Source organism: Cheilinus undulatus, linkage group 12, assembly GCF_018320785.1.
Source record: "Cheilinus undulatus linkage group 12, ASM1832078v1, whole genome shotgun sequence".
Taxonomy (NCBI): domain Eukaryota; kingdom Metazoa; phylum Chordata; class Actinopteri; order Labriformes; family Labridae; genus Cheilinus; species Cheilinus undulatus.
The window spans coordinates 33262973-33284942 of NC_054876.1; the positions used below are offsets into that span (position 1 = coordinate 33262973).

General features: G+C 38.5%; 1 protein-coding gene across 1 annotated transcript; it reads left to right on the top strand.

Annotated features, from left to right (window-relative positions):
- The first annotated feature begins 2696 nt into the window (after positions 1-2696).
- On the top strand, positions 2697-20505 carry slc43a2b (solute carrier family 43 member 2b). Its single transcript, XM_041801434.1, has 14 exons — positions 2697-2747; positions 3533-3807; positions 7985-8276; positions 8393-8448; positions 8533-8609; positions 12192-12284; positions 14420-14553; positions 14986-15182; positions 15266-15409; positions 16078-16207; positions 16362-16494; positions 18634-18707; positions 18802-18925; positions 19024-20505. Exons 2-14 carry the CDS (start codon positions 3648-3650, stop codon positions 19183-19185), a joined length of 1776 nt encoding a protein of 591 aa, XP_041657368.1. The 5' UTR covers positions 2697-2747; positions 3533-3647; the 3' UTR covers positions 19186-20505.
- Positions 20506-21970: the final 1465 nt, after the last annotated feature.

The window sequence follows — 21970 nt, forward strand, 5'->3', positions numbered from 1 at the left end:
GATGTCATATTTCTCAACTGCAGTCTCAAGAATCACCACAAGGGGGCGTTAAGTCAATTTGATAAACAAGCAGCACATAAAACAGTCCACAGGTTAACTTGCTTTGTCAAATCAATCACACTTTATCAAACTTCCTACTGGATCTGGATGCTTTTGTGTAAATGTGGGGAAAATTATTGGTTATTTTTTGGAACTTAATTAGATTTTTGGGAGTAAATTTGCTTCAAGATTTTCAAACATTTCATGGAAATTTAAGGGAATTTGGATGTTTGGGGGAATTTTACTTCATTTACATTAAATGAATTTATAAATTCGGGGTAATCTGATTAGACATATTAAGAGGGATTTGCTTTAAAAATTGGGAGAACTCCCATGAAAATTTTCTGGAATTTACATGGAAGTGTTTGAGAAATGCTTATTTGAATATTTATGGTTATGATGACGTTTGAATGAAAATTTTGGAGAAAGTGAGGAAATTTAGTTACTTTTTGAGATACTTTGAAAATATGTTTAAGACTTTTGCTAAAATTTGGGGTAATTTCTTTGACATTTTAGGGAATATGGATTTTGGAAAGGAAAATGTCAGAAATGTAGAACTTTCAGTGACTGACCCCATGTCTTACTGACTGAAGACCCCCAACAACTGACCAACTGGTCAACACAACCAAATCACACGCTTTAAAACCTCTCATGTGTTTTATTTTTTATCAGAAACCAGACCCTCAGGAGATTTGTGGACATCATATTTCGTCAAAACTAATTTTTTGTTCAAAGACAAGGCTAAGATTTAAAACTCGTCAGGTCCTACTGATCTGAAATCAGTGGAAGAAATTAAAAATACATTCAAAACAAAAGCAGAAGTTCCATTTTTTTGTAGCCCCTGACCCCATTTTTAATTATCAGTTGCCTGCATGAATATATTGTTTGACTGCTTTTGTATGAGGTTAATTTTGAATGGATTTGAGCAGAAACAGCATAAAAACGCAAAAATGTGATAAATGATAATGTAAACATCATATTTTCAGGTAGATTTTAGTAGCCTGTTTTGAGAGTCTTACTATGGTAGAGTATGTTGAGGTCGCTGATCTGATCAATGTTTTGATAAGAAAATGTGAAGGGAATAAAACACAATCAAGTATATGAAGTAGCCTAGTGTTTGGAGAATGGAAATCCTCTTCCTGATAGCCCCACAATCACTAACCAGTGATTGATTGGTGAAATGCCCCATCAAGAAGTCTGGGCTATAAACAGACAGATTAGGAGATGCCTTCGTTTTAATGTCAAATGCCGTTGTTTTTAGCCTTTTATCCATTGTATTGATCACAGTAACAGCCCAAATTACCACATCATTGTTTATGTAGATGGTATCACTGTTGGTCACTCAGTGATCGATTAGCATAATGATCACAGTTTCTGAGTAGTGATGGGAGTGGGTAAACTGTAACCGGAAAAAGTCCCTGGTTTCGAATAATGACTAAAGTCTTACTTTACAATATTTTAATAACACGTAAAGAAAACGGATTAGCAGGCTTTTAAAATGAGAGTAGCTACATGTTGAATTGTTAGCTTGAGGCGCGGGGGGGGGGGGTTACCGTTACACCAAATGTGTCATCATGTGCAATATCTTGTAGGGTAATTGCAAAAGTCATGGCGAACGGTCGTCGAATTTTTGGTTGACACAGGTTTAAGTCTTATCTTAACGTCCAATATGCTACTTCAAGCCATTTTTCAAAGTCATTCATTCATTGGGCACGTAGTTATATTTTTAACGTCAAATCTTTAAAAAATGCGGTAAGGATTTCAAATGTGACCGTGTTAACTGACGACTTTCAGTTGAATGCGTTTGGCAGCAAAACCGTTGCATACACTCGGTATATGTCGTAACGAGCACTTTTTGTTCTTATTAAATATATAACAAATGAGTGCGTTATTAAATAATGATTAAATAAGGGATGAGCTCTCATAAAGTCACGTTCTGTTTGCATTATTTTAGTAACTACGTCAACCAGTGACGCAATGATGCATGTCTCCAGTAAACACGGTTACTCATTAAATCGTTACACCGGTCATCGCACAGACGTCCTGATAAAAAGCCTGTTTGCCTTTTTTTCTGTTAATATATGTCATCGCGAATTTAAGATCACGCGAATGAATAGTCGAGTCACTCGGGTTTACGGCTGGTATTTAAGGTATATATCAAATTTTGGCTTTGTTAGAAATTAGCCAACTTTGCCAGCAAAAAACACAACAAGGCAGACAACACAAGCTTACTGATCGGTAAACAGCTAATTTAGGCAATAGTTGAAACAATTCCGGCTTCACTGTGCCTTCTGCTGGTAGACTATTGATTTAGACAATAACACATCCTTATCTGCACAAGTCAATCATGTTTTCCAACGAGACTATATAGACTGGTTAATTCCATTCTGCCAGGTCATTTGACCGTGTTCTGACCCCCCATACCACAATCAGTTTTTATAAAACCTGAATTTATTTTATCAAAATCAAAATGTATTTATTTAAATTGAATCTACAAAGTGCAGGTTGCAAAATGTCAAAGGAGCTAGCTTTATTTAAATTATTGCCCTGGGTGCTGAGATGCAGTGGTCATACTGTTATCAGTCGATAGGGGGCGCCTTGCGAGGACAGAGTATATATACCTGGCTGCTTTCACACAACTTCTCACTGATCTGATCCAGAGGACAACAAGGATTGAAGCTGGATGGTGCTGCTGACAATCTGGGAAGGTGAGGATTATTACCATTAGACTCAACTGAATTTAATTCTAGTTCACTTCAAGACTGTTAAAGGAGAATCTGTTTCCTTTTCTATCAATTAGGACCACATTGATGCAAAATCTAGACTGCTCACTTGTTTGTTTCCATGGGATGTCCATGTAACTCTGCAACAACTTTTAATGAACAAACAGATTGTGTGTGGGTGTATGTGCAGTGTTGTGTTCGTGTGTATATGTCTGTTAGAGAGAGTGAGGCTGACTGCGTGAGCAGATTTGTTTATTGTTTGTCTGGCATCTCCTTTTTTGTTTTGGATGCAGCACAGTAATTGCAGAGGAAAGTCTCGGTTGGATGAGTCTGAGAGGGCTTGAGAGGGGGGGTGGGAGGGAGGCCTATTTTGTCTCTCCTGAGTCCAGTTTGGACCAGTTAGCCATTTTCAGTGAACAGCAGAACCTCTGTGACGGATGCTTCTTGGTTATTAGTGCCTGTAATGTGATGTAAGATCTTTGTCCCAGGCAGCAGAGTGATGTAATGATCTTTGCACCAGCAGGACTGTTAATAATTCTCCATCTGTTGCTTCTATTAGTTATTTAGCTCCCATTTGTGTCTAATAAAAGTGGGATTTGGGGGTTTGGTGCAACCACAGCATGTGTGAAAACCAGAGGTATCATATTTAGTGTAATTTATCTTTTACTCAGTTCAAAGTTAAATGTTTTATCTTGTGATCGTCCTGCTGTTACATCACTGATAGCCTAACTGTAAAACCTCCCCTTCCTCTCTCACCCTTGTCTCCACAGATAAGTGACCAGTGATTGTTCATCCTGAGCGTCAGTCAGGGAGCCTCTCTCTGCTTCCAGCTTGCTCTGTTCCCTTCTCTCTGGTTTCTCTCCACTTTATTTCTCTCCTTCCACCATGGCTCCAACCCTGGCCACAGCATTTGCCCGGCGCTGGTGGATGGCAGTGACTGCCATCATTGAGAATCTGCTCTTCTCAGCCGTGCTTCTGGGATGGGGATCACTCCTTATCATGCTGAAGTCAGAGGGCTTCTACTCATACCTCTGCAACGAGGAAGGTGGGTCACAACCTGTTTTCTGTGCACATAATAAGATAATTGCAAGTTAAGTCACATTCATCATCTGACACAATTAACACAACCACTTAAAATCACTGCATCGCATATAAAAAGTTTTCAGGATGTTTTTCCTTTTGTCCTGCAAAGTTTGATTAAAATTATGTAATATCAGTGCCCTTCTGTCTCTTCCATAGTCCAGGAAGAATAAATGTTCAGGGTTTATTAGAGGCTTTTATGGACTTGGGAGATAAAACCAGCACAGTTAGGTTGGTAATGAGGTTCAAAGTTGAAGAGTCAAAATGCTCCAGTTTTACTCTCAACAGGGCAGCAGACTGATCAAAAATAGAAGAAACAATCTGAAGAAACATCAACCTCTTTCAACAGTTTGACTAAAGTAGAATAACCTCACACAGTAAGCTGTGTCAGTTCACACAGAAGAGAGCAAGCATAGGGGACGGGTGAGGAATCAGGCCAGGTCATACTTTGGACCTCAGCTGACACTGCCTTTACTGTAGAGGCCCCACTTATCAAAGGGCACTAAGCTGGAGGCCTGAAACAGTAGCTGTCTGCAAGGAAGCTTTACAGTGCTGCCCAGTTGATTGCTATATTATAATTAGATCATGTGTTTATCATCATATAAGCTCTTGTAATAACTAAACTGAAAAAGTCTGGATTCACCTTGATAAATAATAATAAACAGTACTACTCACTCAGCATGTGTCCTTCTACATATTGGATGAAGTCCTGGGCATTCTTTCATGCCTTTTGAAGCAGTCAGATAAATTGGGGCCAATCTAGTGGGACAATATGATTTATTATCAGTTTAAGAAATAAAGGGTTGAAATCTTCACACAATTTAGATATACACAGAACATGTAAATAATTGAAGTTTTATCACACTTCCTTTCATTTTTGCACCGTAGTATTTTATCTTATCTTGTAGGTAAGAGTTTACACAGTAAACAATCTTATGCATCTTGTCCTGTAGGACAACGGTTTTCACACTCTATTTGCCCACCTTAAATCAAGCCAAAATCTTAAGACACACCATATTCATATACGCAACACACAGCCTCTTTTACACATGTTAAAGTATCTTTAGTAGCTGTATAGTTTTAGTCATTTGCCACTAATTTTTGCATGACTCTAGCTTTGTAAGCCTGAGTGGGGATACTGTCCAGCAGATGGCAAATATGATTGGTCACCCTGTAATTCTAAACTATGATTGGTTACATGCCTCATAAATGGCAAAATCAGTAATTGCAGCAGGCCGCCATCTTTGTTTGCATTTCAATGTGGTGCTTTCTTATTTTTTTTTAGCCACACATCCTGCTATAGGCCATTAAGAAACACAGAAATAAGATATTACCACTTGGGTTGTGTTACTTAAAATAACTGGTGGTAAAAACTGCAGACAAAACTGCAGATAAAACCTTTTAAAGTCCTAGAATGACTATGACAGTTTTGTTTTATTACATGTTCCTCACCCCTCATTTTGACAATTCAGCAGTGCAAAGTTTGCACATTGCTCTACTTTTCTTGATTTATGTTAAAATATCCCTTACCTATGTACATGGCTCCTTCAACCATCTCCTGAAATAATAAGCTAACATCATGCTGTAATATGAATTGGGTACAGTATCTGTAATCTTTTATGAGCAACAGCACGAGTACAGAGGCTTGGTATCTACACAGACACCAGATAAAGATATCTATATGAGTGTAGCCCTGAGGTGTGTTTAAGTACATGTTCAAGAATATAACACCTGTAAAAACTGTAGGCTGCCCAAATATAAGTAAGGTTACTGCCTAGTATGGGCCATCCCATTCAAAAAGCCTGGTTTGCTTTGCTATGATGTTAAGGTGCATTTTTCTCATTTGCATCACAGGAAGCCCATCTAACCCTTTTTTCTTTGAAACTTAAAATAACATACAATAACAATTAACTGAAATAAATACAAATTCTGAAAAACATGGTATATACAGAGAAAATTAATCTTAGAGTCAGCTGCATTTTGTCTTCAGTATCCCTAATGCTAGGGGTTAACACCAATCACAGAATCAACAAAAGAAGATCCACCGCTGTTTGTGACATCTTGTAGCACACCCACACCCCGTCTTATCTTGGCCTGGTGACATAAGAGGGACAGCATCAGCTCAGCTCTTTTCACACATGTGACAGAAGGTCAGAGACGTCCAGCACAGTTTATTACTGTAATATTGAAGTGTAAAGTCCACAGATAAAGGACACACTGATAGTAAAGTGATGAACAGACTGATGGTTGAAAAATGGAAGATGAAAACGATAATGTCGATGCTTTGAAGGTTAAGGTTTGTGCACATGCAGCAGAGATATCAGCCAGATGGTTTAAAGATCGTTTATTTGTAGTTCAACGGGTCCAAGTCACCATAGAAGAGGAGTCACACAGGCTGAGTGATGGCTCACAATGGGTTGGACTCTTGAGGTTAAAAATTGAGTTCACTTATACATGATAGGGACCAGATGATTGTCGGAGTAAGCTTATTATTCAACAATGCTTATATTTTATTTCATATACAATATAATTTGTATCATAGAAAATGAAATTTAACACTTGGCGCTTAGGTTGCTCCCCATGTATGCAAGTCCACCCTGAAGCTCTGTCACTATGTCATTTCCAGTTCTCGCATGGATCCCTTATTAATTTGATGATGCATCCCTGCAATTGGCTTGTCATGATACCAGATTTATAAAGATTCAAAGTAAAATTTTAATTATAGTATTAATATCTGTTTTGATGAAGCTGGATCAAAAATACAATTTCTTAGTACACAATTTAAGTGTTGTTTTTTTGTCTTTACCAAATACTTAAGTCAAACTGAACACATCACATCAGGTAGTGCCTTCTCTTTTGCTCATGGCAGCTTTTTTTCATGACTTGGGAGTTGATTTTTTCTTGCCAACAATCAATAAAATAACAGATTATTTCATTGTTACACTCATTGCCTGAAAGCACCTTAAAAATTTGGGAAACTAAGCCTGCATTGTACAAATAGTTCAACCACATCTTCCAAATGTCAATGTGCATCATGTGCACGTGCAGATACAAACCACCCTGCTGCTCCCTGAGGCTTTGCCCCCGGAGTGTGTGATCTAGTTTCCTGTGAAAGACTTTGGCACTTTGTTCTGAAGGGCGTCATTGTGTTTCACACAGGGATGCTATAGACATACTTTCCTCCCGTGATTATAAAGACATCGGGAGACTGAAACCACAGAAGTGTCAGGCAGCAAAATCCAAAACACTTTGCGGACAAACTGTGCATGAGCAAAAAAAGGCCATAAAATGCTGCTGCCAATTAACTCCAGTGGTTCAAAACGTTTCCCATGGGAAAGATCCATCACTATCAAAACTGTAAACATTCCTTACTTTCACTCAATTTTGAATGACTGTGGTCTCATGGCTTTCCCTTGGGTCCTAGGACTCCAGCTTTGGAGCCAAAGATACAGCCTGTCAATTCTGCTTGTATTTTTAAATTTTCTCTCTTTTTACTCATTATAGTATGAAATTAAAGTCAGGTTCATATTATTGTGTTATATTCTTGGCAGTTATATGTCTTAACAATCCAAAATGCGTGTGTTGGTTCACTTCATTGTTTTACTTGCTTTATTTCTTATCTATTCCCATTTCTCTCTGTATATACTTTATTGTAAGCCAGTACTGTATTTATAATGCACTTCACCTGTTCATCATGTATCTTCTGTCTGCTTATTTTTCTTTATTTCTTCATGCTCATGTAGACTTTATGCCTCTCCAAGGTTAAATAAAGTACCACTGTCTTCTTTGCATGGTAGGCAGAAATGCATTTGTCTGCCCCTGCCTCTTATATGGTGATACCAGTTTGTACAATTTTTCATACAGCCCACCCTGCACGTGTTGACTGCACAAGTAGCCACTATGTGTTGATGTATCAGGATCCTGTGAATAAGCAGAACTGCCATCTTGATATTTCATCAGTATGACAAGAAACCACAGCTCTTTGAATGCTAAACCACTTGCAAGACAGATGCTTGGACTCATTCTTCTTCACAAACATGTGGTTATTTACACTGATGGACCTGACAAATCCATCAGTCGGACTACTTTTCTATCCAAATGTCTAACTCTTTGTTTTCCATTTCCCTTCTTTTTGATCCCAGGTAACAGCACCAGCTTCAATCTGTCCCAGCCCCTTGAACCCCAGGAATCTGAATACACCGAGTTCTACGAGAGTGAGGGCGGTGTGGTTGGTCTTGGAGATGGTGTGGAGATGAGGCCACTGGTCCCCATGGACCTGCCCCTGACAATGAATGGCTGGCTGATCTGCAAAGAGCAGGATGAGATGCTGAACCTGGCGTTCACTGTGGGCTCCTTCCTGCTCTCTGCCATCACGCTGCCTCTGGGGATCGTCATGGACAAATATGGGCCTCGCAAGCTGCGACTCCTGGGAAGGTAGGCAAAGGAAGAGAGAAATTAACTTTACAAGAAAGACATCTTACAAACCTTTAGGAAGCAGAAATGGCATTACTTTGTTTCTTGTGATTGTTGACATCTTTATCTCCTTTCAGCACTTGTTTTGGATTGTCCTGTCTACTCATTGCTTATGGAGCCTACCAGCCTAATGGTGAGCTACTCATCTTTTCCACCTTTTGCAATGTTCAATAGTTGTTTGCATATTTTCTTGGCTTACATGTTGTGTCATTTTCAGAACTTTCCGTCCTAATTTTCATCGCCCTGACTTTTAACGGCTTTGGGGGCATGTGCATGACCTTCACCTCTCTCACGGTAAGTGTTTGTTTCTCAGAGCTCTTTGTTTGTCCAGATTCATAGTTTCTTTCATCATAGGTCTTTGTTTCTGTTGCTGCTCTCCTATATTAGTTTTCTGGCCCCTTGCCTGCTCACCCTCCCCTCTTGTCTGGTACTTTGTTTTGGAGTTTATTTGGGGGGCTTCTCACTCAGCTCTCTGTTTTTGCAGACAACTGACCTCAGTTTTTGGATAGAGGGAGGAGGGGGGGATTGATTGGCATAAGGAGAGAAACAAAACCATTTATATCACGTTTACTTGCATGAATAAATGTGCTTTAGCAGGATTATTGTTGCACCTTTCTTCTGGCCTTTGAGCTGTTTAGTGCCTAAACATTTCACACAAACAAGAGCATAGACAGGAGAAGACCATGGCCACCAAAGACATTCAACTGGCCAACCCAGTGGCCACCTAAAAATTTTAAATTTAATATTGGCCAAGTAGTTTGTTATTGTACTTTCTGTTATTAATAGCCATAATCCATCAGTGTGTGATAAATCAAGATATCTTTCTGATTTTGGTTACAGCAATGCTTTAGATTAGTCACATAAAACTAGGGCTGAACAATTTGCAAAAATAATCTAATTGTGATTTTTTTCCCTGATATTGCAATTTAATATGTGATTATTATTAGATCACTCAACTTATGCACTTTTCAACAAATTCAAGCAATAAATCAATATTATAACCTACATTCAGTCAGGAACACTCATCATGCATTTAACCATTTCATTGCAAAATGGATGTAGCCTACATTTTTACTTGGCAGAGGAGGCTCTGCTCTAAAGATGCTACCTGAGTTACTCAAGCAGCATGCTTTGACTTTCTGGGGAGCACATGGCTAGAAACCCCCATATTGATTGGTTAAAAAAATGACAATAAGTATTGAAAAAATGAAATTATTTCAGAAGCAATTATTCCATAGTAGCATGAATCTGAATATGAAGATGCAACAAGCCTTAAGCTATAAAGGAGGCAGCTGGGGTGGAGGAGGTTAAGCTTGTAAAGCTGCTGCAAAAAATGAATTTATTAAACTGCTATTTTGACCATTCAAGATTAAAAAATATTGCAACTTCTGTGATTTGAAAATTGCAGCTGGCCATATTGCAATTTAATCTAATTTGTGATTAATTCCCCAGGCCTACATAAAACTAAATGAAATACCTCTTGTCAAAATGTTGCTTTAAAAAATTAGTATGGTAGCACCACTCAGTTCTAAAACTAAGTAAAACAAGCACAGTCTTCACATTCTAATATGGAACATGCTACATTTTATTTTTAGAATTTGCTAGGAGCTAATTAAAATGAACCGAAGCCCACATTTGGCCCTTATAGATGGACACCCCTGCTTTAAGTGCATTGCATGTGTGCCTTTATAAGTCCTTCAAATTGTGAATACTGACATCTTCTTTTTAGGTCTTTAAAACTGAAGCTAAGATATATATTATCAGGCATGTAGCCTATGGGTTAGTTTGAAAACTGCAGTTCCCCAAGTGTCCACTTGAGGCTGATTCTAAAACCAAAGAAGTGCCCAATAGGGCCCAAATAAAGTATCCTTGTTTACAGCAGAATTTAACGTGCTTCCAACCTGGTTTGAGGAATAAATACGGTACCAACAGCTGATTTTTTTTATTGGCTAAAACTGCACTGCAGATTAACTTTTACAACACACACATTACAATTTCATGAAACAGACTTCCCTTGGATCCTTGAAAAGTCTTAGAAAGTCTTAATTGTAAGAAGTCTTACATTTTAGATCGCACTTTTGTCTCTGTCAAGTCATTGTTTTGTGGCCGCCTGTACACGATTTAAATCATTGTTTTTATGTATATGTTTGTTCTCAAGCCTACCAAACTGCCTACTTAAGGTGTATACAGACCCCCTCTTATTTTGACAGATCCCCCTGACATAAAGTGTAAATCTCCTTTTTAATAATGAAAATGTTTTATATCAGCTCAGCACATCTGACAGTGTGTCATGAAAAATAACACCATACAATGTAGAGCAGAGGCGTTAGGTTGGCCAGAAATCATTAAATTTTGGCATTTATGACCAAAGATCTCTTTGCCCTTTACCATCTAAGATTTTATAAAGAGTGCATTAAAACTCTACTCTGGTCTGGTGCTTTCATTTTTGACTGTTTGCTGCGTAAAAAGCGGTATTAATTTTCTCATTTCAGGTCTTAAAAAGTCTTAAATGTAGTTGTTAAAATGTGTAGGTCAGTTGATAAGTTTGTATAGCATTTCCAGTAAAACACTTCAAAAAAGCATTTTCACAAACAAATCGGAAACTTTTCTGAGACTAATGCCATGTTTTATACATGCCATGATTTTTCTGCAAAGACCTAGTTTTTATTTGTAGTAGTATTGAAGGAATTACTGATAAACTTTGTGGTCTGCCCATTGAAGAAAGTAAAAACAGGTACACTGACGCAGAAAAACAACTGAAGTTTTATGAGATTTCCCAGAGATCATAGGGTCAGCCCCTCACCATCACTCTTATTTTCCTGCTGCTCTTCATCCTCTTGTTGCCTTTTCTCCCCACCAGCTCAGCCTGCAGTCCAGGGCTGTACCATGGTGATGCTGTTCACTAGAAAGAGGCTCTAAACCAATAAATCACCCAATTAAACTCCCTTTTCTATACCAACATAGACATTTATTGTGAGGTATGCTAAATCTTATGTTGAATTTACTGCTTTTCTGGTACACCACCTTTAATACCATGTCCCTCACAACCATATACACTATACTAAAAGCCTCAGCGTTGGGTTAATCATTACACTCTATGCAGCTCCTTCACTCCTTAATTACAACCCCACCTCAGACCTACAGGCGTTTATTCTCAGCTGAGGCCTGTTGGGTAATACCTCAGCGGCCGCTGTTGGCTCTGTGCCCTTGTCGACTGTCGGGTCACCTTGTTATTTCATGTTGGTCCGACAGCTACTATTTCATCCTTTGTTTTTTCCAGGAGATAGTCGAAAAATTTTACTTCCTGCTGTAACTTGGCTACTTCATTATGCATTCTTTCTCAATTTAAACACACAAACATGTAGCCTACCTCTTCCCCAGCTTCCACAGTCTTACATAATTGAGTTTGCTTGTTGTTGCTCAGCCCCTTGAAAGCAGAACAGCCTTTGAACGCCTTTGTGTTTTGGATATTTTGCCACCCAGTGTCTTTTTTTCTCTCAGTTCTCTGTTCTTTGTCCCAAAACGGGAGTAAAGAGGGAGAAAAAAAAACTTGACCTCACCTCCGTCACCTCCAGCTGTAGTGAACTCGTCAGTGCTGAGTTCATGTCCTACGTCGGACAGCTGCATGTGGTGTCACTTTGTGTCCGTTAAACTTCCTTGATGTTCTTTCTGTCACACTGTTCCTGCCTGCTAATTGGTTCCTACAGTCCACTTTAACCTCGATGTCAGTCCTCAGAGTGTCCCCAATCTGTCCTGGGCCTCAGGCACAGAGCAGCTGAGTTCACCAGGAACTCGGCTACAGATGGCCTAACCTTTTACATAGAAACAAGTTTGCTTAAATGCTTTAATAGGTAAAATATCTCTTTTTCCCTCCAGCTTCCTACCATGTTCGGAAACCTTCGTTCGACCTTCATTGCCCTGATGATCGGCTCATATGCCTCCTCTGCTGTCACCTTCCCTGGTGTTAAGGTAACACAAGCTGAAACAACCAGTCATATCCACTTAAACTTTGTAGCCCATTTTATACATGCAACAGACTCTAGGATGTTTCCTGAAATATTAATAAAACATCTAGAAATTTTCAGAGTGAGAAGCATGTCGCTTACATCAGGCCAAAACCTCATATCTCCAAAATCATCACTTTTTTTGGTGATTAAAAAAAAAAATCCTTTTTGAATAATTCAACACTGAATGGTAATACTCAGCATCTTTTTGACACTTTTATTGGCTTAAAATTTGTTAAAAATTGATGTGTGAGCACAGCAAGGAATAATATTCGGGAAACTCATCATGTACAAGTGGAAATGTTTTTGTAAACCAGTGGTTCTGAACTGGTCTAGCCTCAAGATTATGAAAGAACCTTTATTTATAAACCCCTTTTAAAAGACAAAGTTACTTTACAAGGAAACAATAAAGCATCAAACTTAAATGCAGAAAATAGGCAGTCATAAGATCATAAGCAAAATGAAGATTAAAGAGAGTCAAAGGTATTGAGACCTAAAAATCATCCATAAGTGTACACACTAGAATTACACACAGACATTAAAATCATGTTAAAAAAATGAATTAAAATCAGGATAGGCTCTTAGATTTAGAAGAGATTTAACAGAGATTACTGACCCAGCTGATCTGATTTCCTGGAGCAGATTGTTCCACAATTTTGGACCCCTCACTATTAATGACTTCTCCCCTTTTATTTTTGGGAACAACCAGAAGACCTTTGCCTGAGGATCTCAATGTATGTGTCAGCTCATATGGTACTGGAAGGTCAGAGATGTAGCTAGGAGCAAGGCTATTCAGAGTTTTAAAACTGTTCACTAAAATCTTAAAATCAATTCTAAAACATACTAGGAGTGAGTGTTAGTACACTTAAACAGGAGTGATGTGGACATAATTCCTAGTTCTAACTGAGTTCTGTAACATTTGAAGTCAATCTATTGATTAAAAATCAACACATGGCAGTTATATTTTTGTTGTTATGAGCTGCAATCCAATAAAAATTGCTTCGGTCTTGTTTGAATTCAACTATAAAAAAAGTTGAGGCATCCATCTCTTATTCTGAGATAAACAGTTGTTTACAGAAACCAGCATGCCAGGGTCTGTGAATGTCATGAACAGCTACAACTTCATATTATTAGCATAAAATTGATAGAAAAAAATGTGTTCATAGGATGTGACATAAGGGGAGCATGGATAAAGAAATGAAACTGGTCCTAAGATTGACCCCTGACGCACACCGTCTGACCAACACAACAGAAACACAAAACTTTCTATTAGACAGGTAGGATCTGGAAGGATTTTAAGACCCATCAACACCTCAAAAATTAGCAGTGCTGTCCCAAATTTCCAACAACTTAAATTTGTTGATGAAAATGCTGCTGTTTGGACTTAAGATTGAACTAAACATGCATGAATTCTATTTTTTTGCTAAATTCCATGTGATAAATTCCAAATATTGGTTGTGTTCTAAAGATTCCCAAGAAAAAACATCTTCATCATCTAGTGGTTTCATGAAAATAAGTCAGGGTTGTGATAAACAACCAGAATTTATTTGTTTTTATGGCAAAATGAAGTAAAAGAAACTATATGGATTTGTGTCCTCCTAGGGCTTTCTTACATTATGCCACACTTATTTTTCTCTGCAAAATTTGCGACTCACCAGCTGAGAAACACCGTTCTTTTCTCCTAAATTGTGTGCCAAACTCCTGGATTATACCTAAACTTCTGTAATTATTGAATGAAGGTAATCTTCACAGTTCAGTATACAAACAAAGAGACTGCCTCGGTCTTTAACTATACAGTTGTACCTGATGAAGATCAGTTAAAATGAAACCTTGTTTTCAGTAAATATCAGCAACAAGACCGGGTGCGGGATCTTTCTTGCGTTTTTGTAAGCCATATCCTCTGATTTACCGTCACACATTTAGGAGTGCAGAAATCTTTTCAAGATATTTGTTCTTCTGTTGAAAACCTTAATCCAGAAGCATTTGAATCAATTCAGCTAACATATTTAAAAGATTTGACAAGCTCTTTTTGCCCATGTGTGTGTTTGCTTTAGCTCCTGTTTTGTATTTACCTGCCATATGTTTTTTCTGTATCCACAGGTGATCTATGACTTAGGCATACCTTTCATCACTATCCTGGTTGTGTGGGCTGCCTGTGCAGGCCTCGTGTTTCTGAACTGCTTCTTCAACTGGCCGCTGGAACCGTTCCCAGGACCCGAGGACATGGACTACACGTGAGTACCACAGATACTTGCACACAGATAAAATCCGACATGTGAAAGTGAACGATAACTCTCTGGAATGTAGTATCAGCAGTGTCCTGTTTGTTCCAAAGTATAGGGTTTGGTTATTATCATCGCTTATGTAATACATGAAAAAAATGTGCCGAGTAATGTTGCCAGGTTAAAGTCTATCTGCTGAGTGTTGCACTTGTAAATGAAAGTCACCCCTGTGGTAAATACCTTTGAATTAAATCACTTTTGATCTGCTTGTTTTGCTAAAAAAACCTCACAAGTTGACTGTGCAAGTCTTGTAAAATCAGGATGGCTTCTCTTTCTGTAGATCATTTTTTCATACTCCGTGGCATCCTTCTTTAGTTATCACTCTCCCTGATCTCCATTTCACTTCCTCCATTAAATCAGTTTCTCCTTCTCTGGTTTTCTCAGTGTGAAGATCAAGTTCAGCTGGTTGGGCTTTGACCATAAAATCACAGGGAAGCAGTTTTACCGCCAAGTGACCACAGTTGGCCAGCGTCTTAGTGTGGGCAACAGCCTGAAGCAGAAGGAGCTGGCTACCAAGGAAGGACACAAGCTCTGCCTGTCCACCATGGACCTGGAGATGGACTGCAAGCCTCAAAACGAGAGTAAGAAGTACAACCATGCACTCTCAGTCTTAAAGTGATGTTTTATTTTCGTACACATAATCAAATCTGTTTTACCTCTGCAGCCCCGTCGTTCTTTAAAACCATCACCACACCGGTCTTCCTGCTCAGTCTTGTCACCATGTCCATCACTCAGCTTCGTCTATTATTCTACATGGGAGCGATGAACAGCGTCCTGGAGGCACTCACTGATGGAGACCTTAACACCGGTATGTCTTACAGCCTACCTTTTATCCAACTGTGTTCTTATGTTTGAATGTATTCTGCTTGAATCACTGTCTTATAAATACACTGTTCTGTTACCTTGATCTATCATTTGAAAGCAGCTGAACTTACTTGGTTTTAATTTGACTTTCAGTGGAGAAAATGGAAGTTGGTAAGACCTAGTCGTAGTTAGTTGTAGTCCTAGATTGAACACTTTAAAGCTTACAACACTATCTGGTCTTGTGTAGTTTTCCTTCCTTGCTTAGTGTTGTTATTTCATTATTTGACCTTGTTGTCAATAACTAGCAAATACCCTTTGTTGCTCATTAACTAACTCTGGCCCTAGAGCTCGCTCTCACAGGAACTTCACATAATTCACTTTTCATTTATCCTTTCTCCCCAGGTCATTAATCTCCTCATAATGGAGTCAAATCGACTCATACAGAGCTAGTTTCTTATCCATTCTTGTTTGAGTGAATATAGATCTGCCGCCTGTAGGACTAATAATAACCTGTACCATCATAGTCATTAACTATGTAGAAAAAAGACCTTAAATCTCCATCTTATCTTTTTAACCTACCCTCTAACCCTGCTCTGATATCATTTAATATTTTATTTTGTTTATGACACCTTTTGATAACCCTCTCTTTACTCATTCTAATCCCTCTCTCAGTGGGTCTGTACTCCTCCATCTTTGGCGTGCTGCAGCTGCTCTGCCTGATGACCACCCCCGTGATCGGTCAGATCATGGACTGGAAGCTGAAGGACTGCGATGACGGAGAGGAGAAGGAGCCCTGTGGCAAGTGAGTCAAGCTTGAGTTCTCCTTTATACTTCACAAGCCACTGTTCATTCAGGGGCCCAGACATTACCGTAAAGTAGATTTTTTTAAGTGCAATACCAAGAAATAAATCTGATGTCACTGCCTAAACATTCAATCTCTTCTTTCTGACGACTAGGGGGGAACCAAAGAAAAAGCGCAGAGACAAAAAGACTCAGAAGGTGACCAATGCCCTGCGAGCCTTCCTACTCACAAACATCCTCTTAGTTGGATTTGGGATCACCTGCTTGGTGCCAAATCTCCCCCTGCAGGTGAGTGGTCCACTTCTACACAATAGCCTAGTGTGACCCAGGAACATAACAACTTATAAGCAAATTCACCTTCTGGGAAAAACATGTATAGGCTACTAAGGTTTTTGTGAATCCAGTTTTAAATCTAGTTTACTTTGGCATTAGTACTTTGGCAGGAAATCAAGCTCTTTATATAAACTTTATATTTTCAGTCTTATTTTTTTTTGTTCAAACATATGCTTATGTAACAGCTAATAGTGATGCAGCTATGCTAACTTGGGCTAGCGTTCAAGCTAGCTTAACATAGCATAAAGTTTAACAGTGAAAACAATCAAGATGCAGTGGCTAAGTTACTTTGAACATAGCCAGTACAAAAAGACATAACATGTTAAAGAAACATGCTCCAAATGGCTTTAAACAAGCATATTCTTTTATAAATGAAGACATGAGACCAGAAGAATTTTGTTACTTTTAAACAAAGTCATTCTTGCTGTTTTGACACTTCTAGCTTTCATTTAATAGGCAAAATACAGTATATGCTAATTTTAATGACTTCAGTGCAAACAAAGCCCCACCAGCCAATCTTTGATATACAGTGCATTCAGAAAGTATTCAGACCCTCTTCACTTTTCAGTTTGGTTATATTTCAGCCTGGTGCCTGATATTTACTGAGATGTTTCTACACCTTTATCTAAGTCCACCTGTGTTAAATTTAATTGATTGGACATAATTTGGAAAGGCAAACACCCCTCTATAGAAGGCTTCACAGCTGACAATGGCTGTGTCCAAAATCACTCCCATATCCTTCACTATATAGTGAATTTTGTAGTGGTGTCCGAATTCTGAGTGAGCATTGTTATTCACTATATAGTGCACTCACTCTTTCCCATAATGCATTATGAAAAGTAGTGAACAACCAATGGTCACTAGCCCAACAATATTAACCATCATGCCTCACGGAGCTGTTGCTGCTCTCAAACATAACAGACGAACAAGAGGAGCACAGGTACACAAATAAAAATGTTTTTAAAGCTTTTTTTGTTTGCTGGTTTTAACCAAAGTATTGAATCTGTAAGAAAATGTTAAGGATTCAAAACAGAGTAACTTTTCCCCCAATGAGGATTACAAGACATGTGACCATCATCTTAATGCAAAAATCAGTGATAATACACACAAAAATGTGTACTATTTTACCACTAGAGACTACACTTTTTTATCTATAAGTATTTTTATTTTTTTGTTTTTTTAGTATCAGTTTTCAGTGAAATTCTATCATTAATTTCCTCAGCTGTTGTCATGGAAATCTACAAGCCGTTGTTGCTAAACGTTTTAATTGTGAGATGGCGATGACGTCATTTCCCGCAGCCGGAATAGTGCCTGAAATCATGTTTTTGTTTTGCAGTTGAGTCCACTATTTGCTGCTCACTATAGAGTGGATAGGGAGTAGGGATTGATTGTGTGGTTTCAGACACAGCCACTGCGTATCAGCGCAAAAACACAAACCATGAGGTCAAAGGAACTGCTTGCAGAGCTCAGAGACAGGATTGTTGCAAGGCACAGATCCAGGGAAGGTTACAACAAATTTGCACAGAGACCTCGATAAAGTTCGGCACAACTAGGACTTGCCTTGCAACAGTCCTGTCTCAGAGCTCTGCAGGCAGTTCCTTTGACCTCATGGTTTGGTTTTTGCTCTGATATGCATTGTCAGCTGTGAGGCCTTCTGTTGAGAGGTGTGTGCCTTTGCAAATCAGGTCTAAAAGAATTAATTTACCATAGGGAGACTCCAATCAAGGTGTAGAAACATCCCAGTAAAGATCCAGAGGAATGGGAGGAATCTGAGCTAAATTTCAAGTGTTTTTCACAAATGTTCTGAATACTTGAATCAATGGGATATATTTTATCTCTAATTTATTTGCCACATTCTTTAAAATTCTGTTTCCACTTTGTCATGATGGGGTCCTGAGTATAGATTAATGACAATAATGTTGGGTTTTTTTTTTTTGACTGTAGCCTGCAACAGATCAAAAGCCTCAGCCTAGCTTGATGCGAACTGTATCTTCTCATTTAACAAAGAGCCTGGTCCCATACTTCTTAGTCAGTTTGAATGATTCAGCCAAATTAATATTGATATTGATCCCTTCTGTTTTCATCCGTCCTCAGATCGTGTCTTTTGTTCTCCATACTGTGGTGAGAGGATTCATCCACTCTGCTGTTGGCGGCCTGTATGCTGCTGTGTAAGTCTCACTTTGCATTTTTTGACACCCACAAACACTCATTGTCTTCTTCATTCTACATTTAAATCTGAACTTTTCACTTTTGTCCCTCCAGGTATCCATCTTCACAGTTCGGCAGCCTCACAGGCATGCAGTCTTTAGTCAGTGCTGTGTTTGCTCTCCTGCAGCAGCCCCTGTTCCTGGCCATGATGGGACCCCTGCAGGGAGACCCTTTCTGGGTATGAATACAAACAAATAAACACGTAAAAATTAAAACACAATTATGCATTTGACCCTCAGGCAGGTCTAATTATGGTGTGTGTCGTCCCCCCCCCAGGTCAATATTGGTCTCCTGGCTCTCAGCATGCTGGGCTTCCTGCTGCCTCTCTACCTGGTCTGGTACAGACGGACCCTCACTAAGCAGCAGGAGGAAAAGGAGAACGACGCTAAGATCTACATCAAAATCAATGGCACCGACATCCCTGAGGCTTACGTGTAGACGACTCTGACTGCAGAGAAATATGAAAAAAGGATGAAGAAGCATTTTACTGGGAAATATTCAGTAAAATATGTTGAAAAGGCCTCTTGCAATTTTCAAAATTTCACATCTAACATATTGATTGATGTTATAGCGTGCACACAAACAGACTGCTACATCCATATCCAAAAATCCCGTCAAGATGAACTGATGCTGCAGAAACAGGTCTATCAAGGAGGAAAATGAAATGTGGAAGAAAAAAAGAGAACAAGAGAGAGGAAAGACTGTGAAAGGAAGGAGGCATCAGTCCTCCGCATTCCCCCAAATCCTCTGACTTCTCTTTTTATTCCCATGCATGAGTGCAGCTCCTTCAGAATAAGACTGCTGAAAAATCTCTGAAAGGGTCTGAAAAAGGATAAAGAGAGCCCTTTTTATGCACCACATCACAGGCAACTTCACTATCATCAGTGAGTGAGCCATTATTATGACTTTCCTTTTTGTATGGTATATTGTCCTTAAATCATCCTGAGTGTAAACCCCATCACATGGTGCTACCTAGAAATCCACCAGCTGTATATTTTAATAGATGGTGTTCAGTGAGTGTGGACTAAATGGCATTAATTAGTGACAAAGAGGAGAGAAGAGCCTTACTGCTGATGTTTCTCGGCTAAGTATTATTAATTACTGAGCTGGGTTTTTTTTTCTGCAACACTGACATTGTACTACAGTAAAAACTACTGTTGTTTTGGATTTACTGTAGTATTTGATGAATGTGGACTTGGAAGCCTTCTTAATTTTTTCCATTTGGCAAAATATTCTTACATGTTTAACATATTTATATTATTTCTTCTTTTTTTATACTTAACATTTACCAAGAGTACCGTTTGAGTATAACTTTTGATAAAATGCAAGATATTTTTCGTTTTATTCAGTCCCTCAACTGCGCAAAAGACCACCTTTTGGTTTTTTTGTCATTTAGACATGCTTAATTTTTATCAAATATCGATCATTGTGGCCTAAATGATTTTTTTTTTAATTTAGTGATCTTCTGTTTTAGCACTTTGATCTGTTAACTTTTTTCATTTCACAAACATCACCCATCAGCTTCTCAGCACTTCTCTCCTGTTGTCTCTACATAGAAAGTCCCACTACATGTATTTATTTTTGTTTTACACTCACACTTTTAAGATAAATGTCTTTATGTTTTTTTGTAAATTATGCTGTGCTGCCAACTACATGTGTCTGATCTTACACTGTGTTGTTGGCATTCAGCTTTTTCTTGATGTAGAGATGTGTTGTTTTTAAAGCATTCCTGTTTGTATTGTGGATGATCTTAATAAAGACGGCTTGATCCTTTTCAGTGAATGCAATATTTCCACAAGCTACGTTACATTCTGTCTGTGTTTAGCCAAGGTCAGATTACATCATCTATTATGATGGTCAGTATGCCAGATTAGGAGATCACAGAGCCATACATTTGTGCCACGACTTGACCAAGACATGGCAGACTAAACAGAAGTACACAATCAGTTATAACGTCCGATGTGATGATAAGAAATGAAGTACTGTAAATAAACATACTGTATTTATTTTACTATATAAGTTCGTCTATCCAAACATGAATAATGATGCATTAGCTTGATGCTAATGGTAAAAACAGTGACTCTTTGGTTACTATTTCTCCAATATTTCTCCTTTTTGGTCCATTTTGGTCATCCTTATATGCCACATAGAGGCAGGGATGTTGTGAGCAAGAGTGTGATAAAGTGCCATCAACACTGAGCTGCTGTTTCTGGTTTGTTAAAAACAAATGGTACCATCTAATAATGGTAGGGTTCACTCAAAAAAAAATCTTTGTCTCTTGATTAAAAGATGTAGCTGCTTTGTATTAAAAGCTGAACAAAAATCAACACAAAAGATGTGCATAAGAAGCAGGATCTTCTAATTGCTTATAAATTAAAATGTGCCAAAGTTATGATGGCATCATCTGTTCCTCTGATTTTCCTGTATGCAAACAGAAAAGGATCTAGAGCTGAGCAGATTTCACCAGATTTATCAGGATTTTCTCTAAACAATTCATTAAATAAGCACTACTGGCTAAAGTCATAATTCTCTTTGCAGCTATTGGAATAGGAATAATAATAGAGGGAACAGAATGTGTGTCCAGAGATATTTTGTAGATGAGGCACAATGCCTCTGCAAATTCTTCACTGCAGGGTTTTGATGAATGGCCAGAGATGTTGTCTGGTCTTGATGCCTTATCAGGGCAAAAATAAAAAATAAATGAATAAATAAATAACTCCACATCACGGTCAGCAGTCACCTTTCTCCTGTGAGAGGTCACTAGTTTCAAAACAGCTGTAAGAACTAACTCATTTGCTCTGTCTCCCTCAATCAACACATGACCACTGCTCTTAGCAGGGAACATGTTTGTCATACTTTTTATTGAGCATCACAGTTGAGTTTTCTTCTGTCTCATCTCACAGCTTCATCACTCTTTCTTCATCTTTCCATTTGATTTGTTTACATCTGTGACTGCTGTGGTGCAGGGTGCTCTGCAGTCTAATTCGTCAATGTCACCGACTGTTGGACAGACTGTCAGCTGTGGTGGTAGCGCCCTCTGCTGGCAGAGTTCACTACTGCCATGAGAGGTAGTTGGTCTGTGCTGTCTGGAGTTTTAAGAGTTCAGCAGAGCACAGGACTGACTGAAGCCACAAGATGTGAGATTTGTGTGTTACATGAATAACATGTGAGAATTTAATATGTTTGGATTTATTGTTAACTTTACTGCATTTTGATGTTGTTT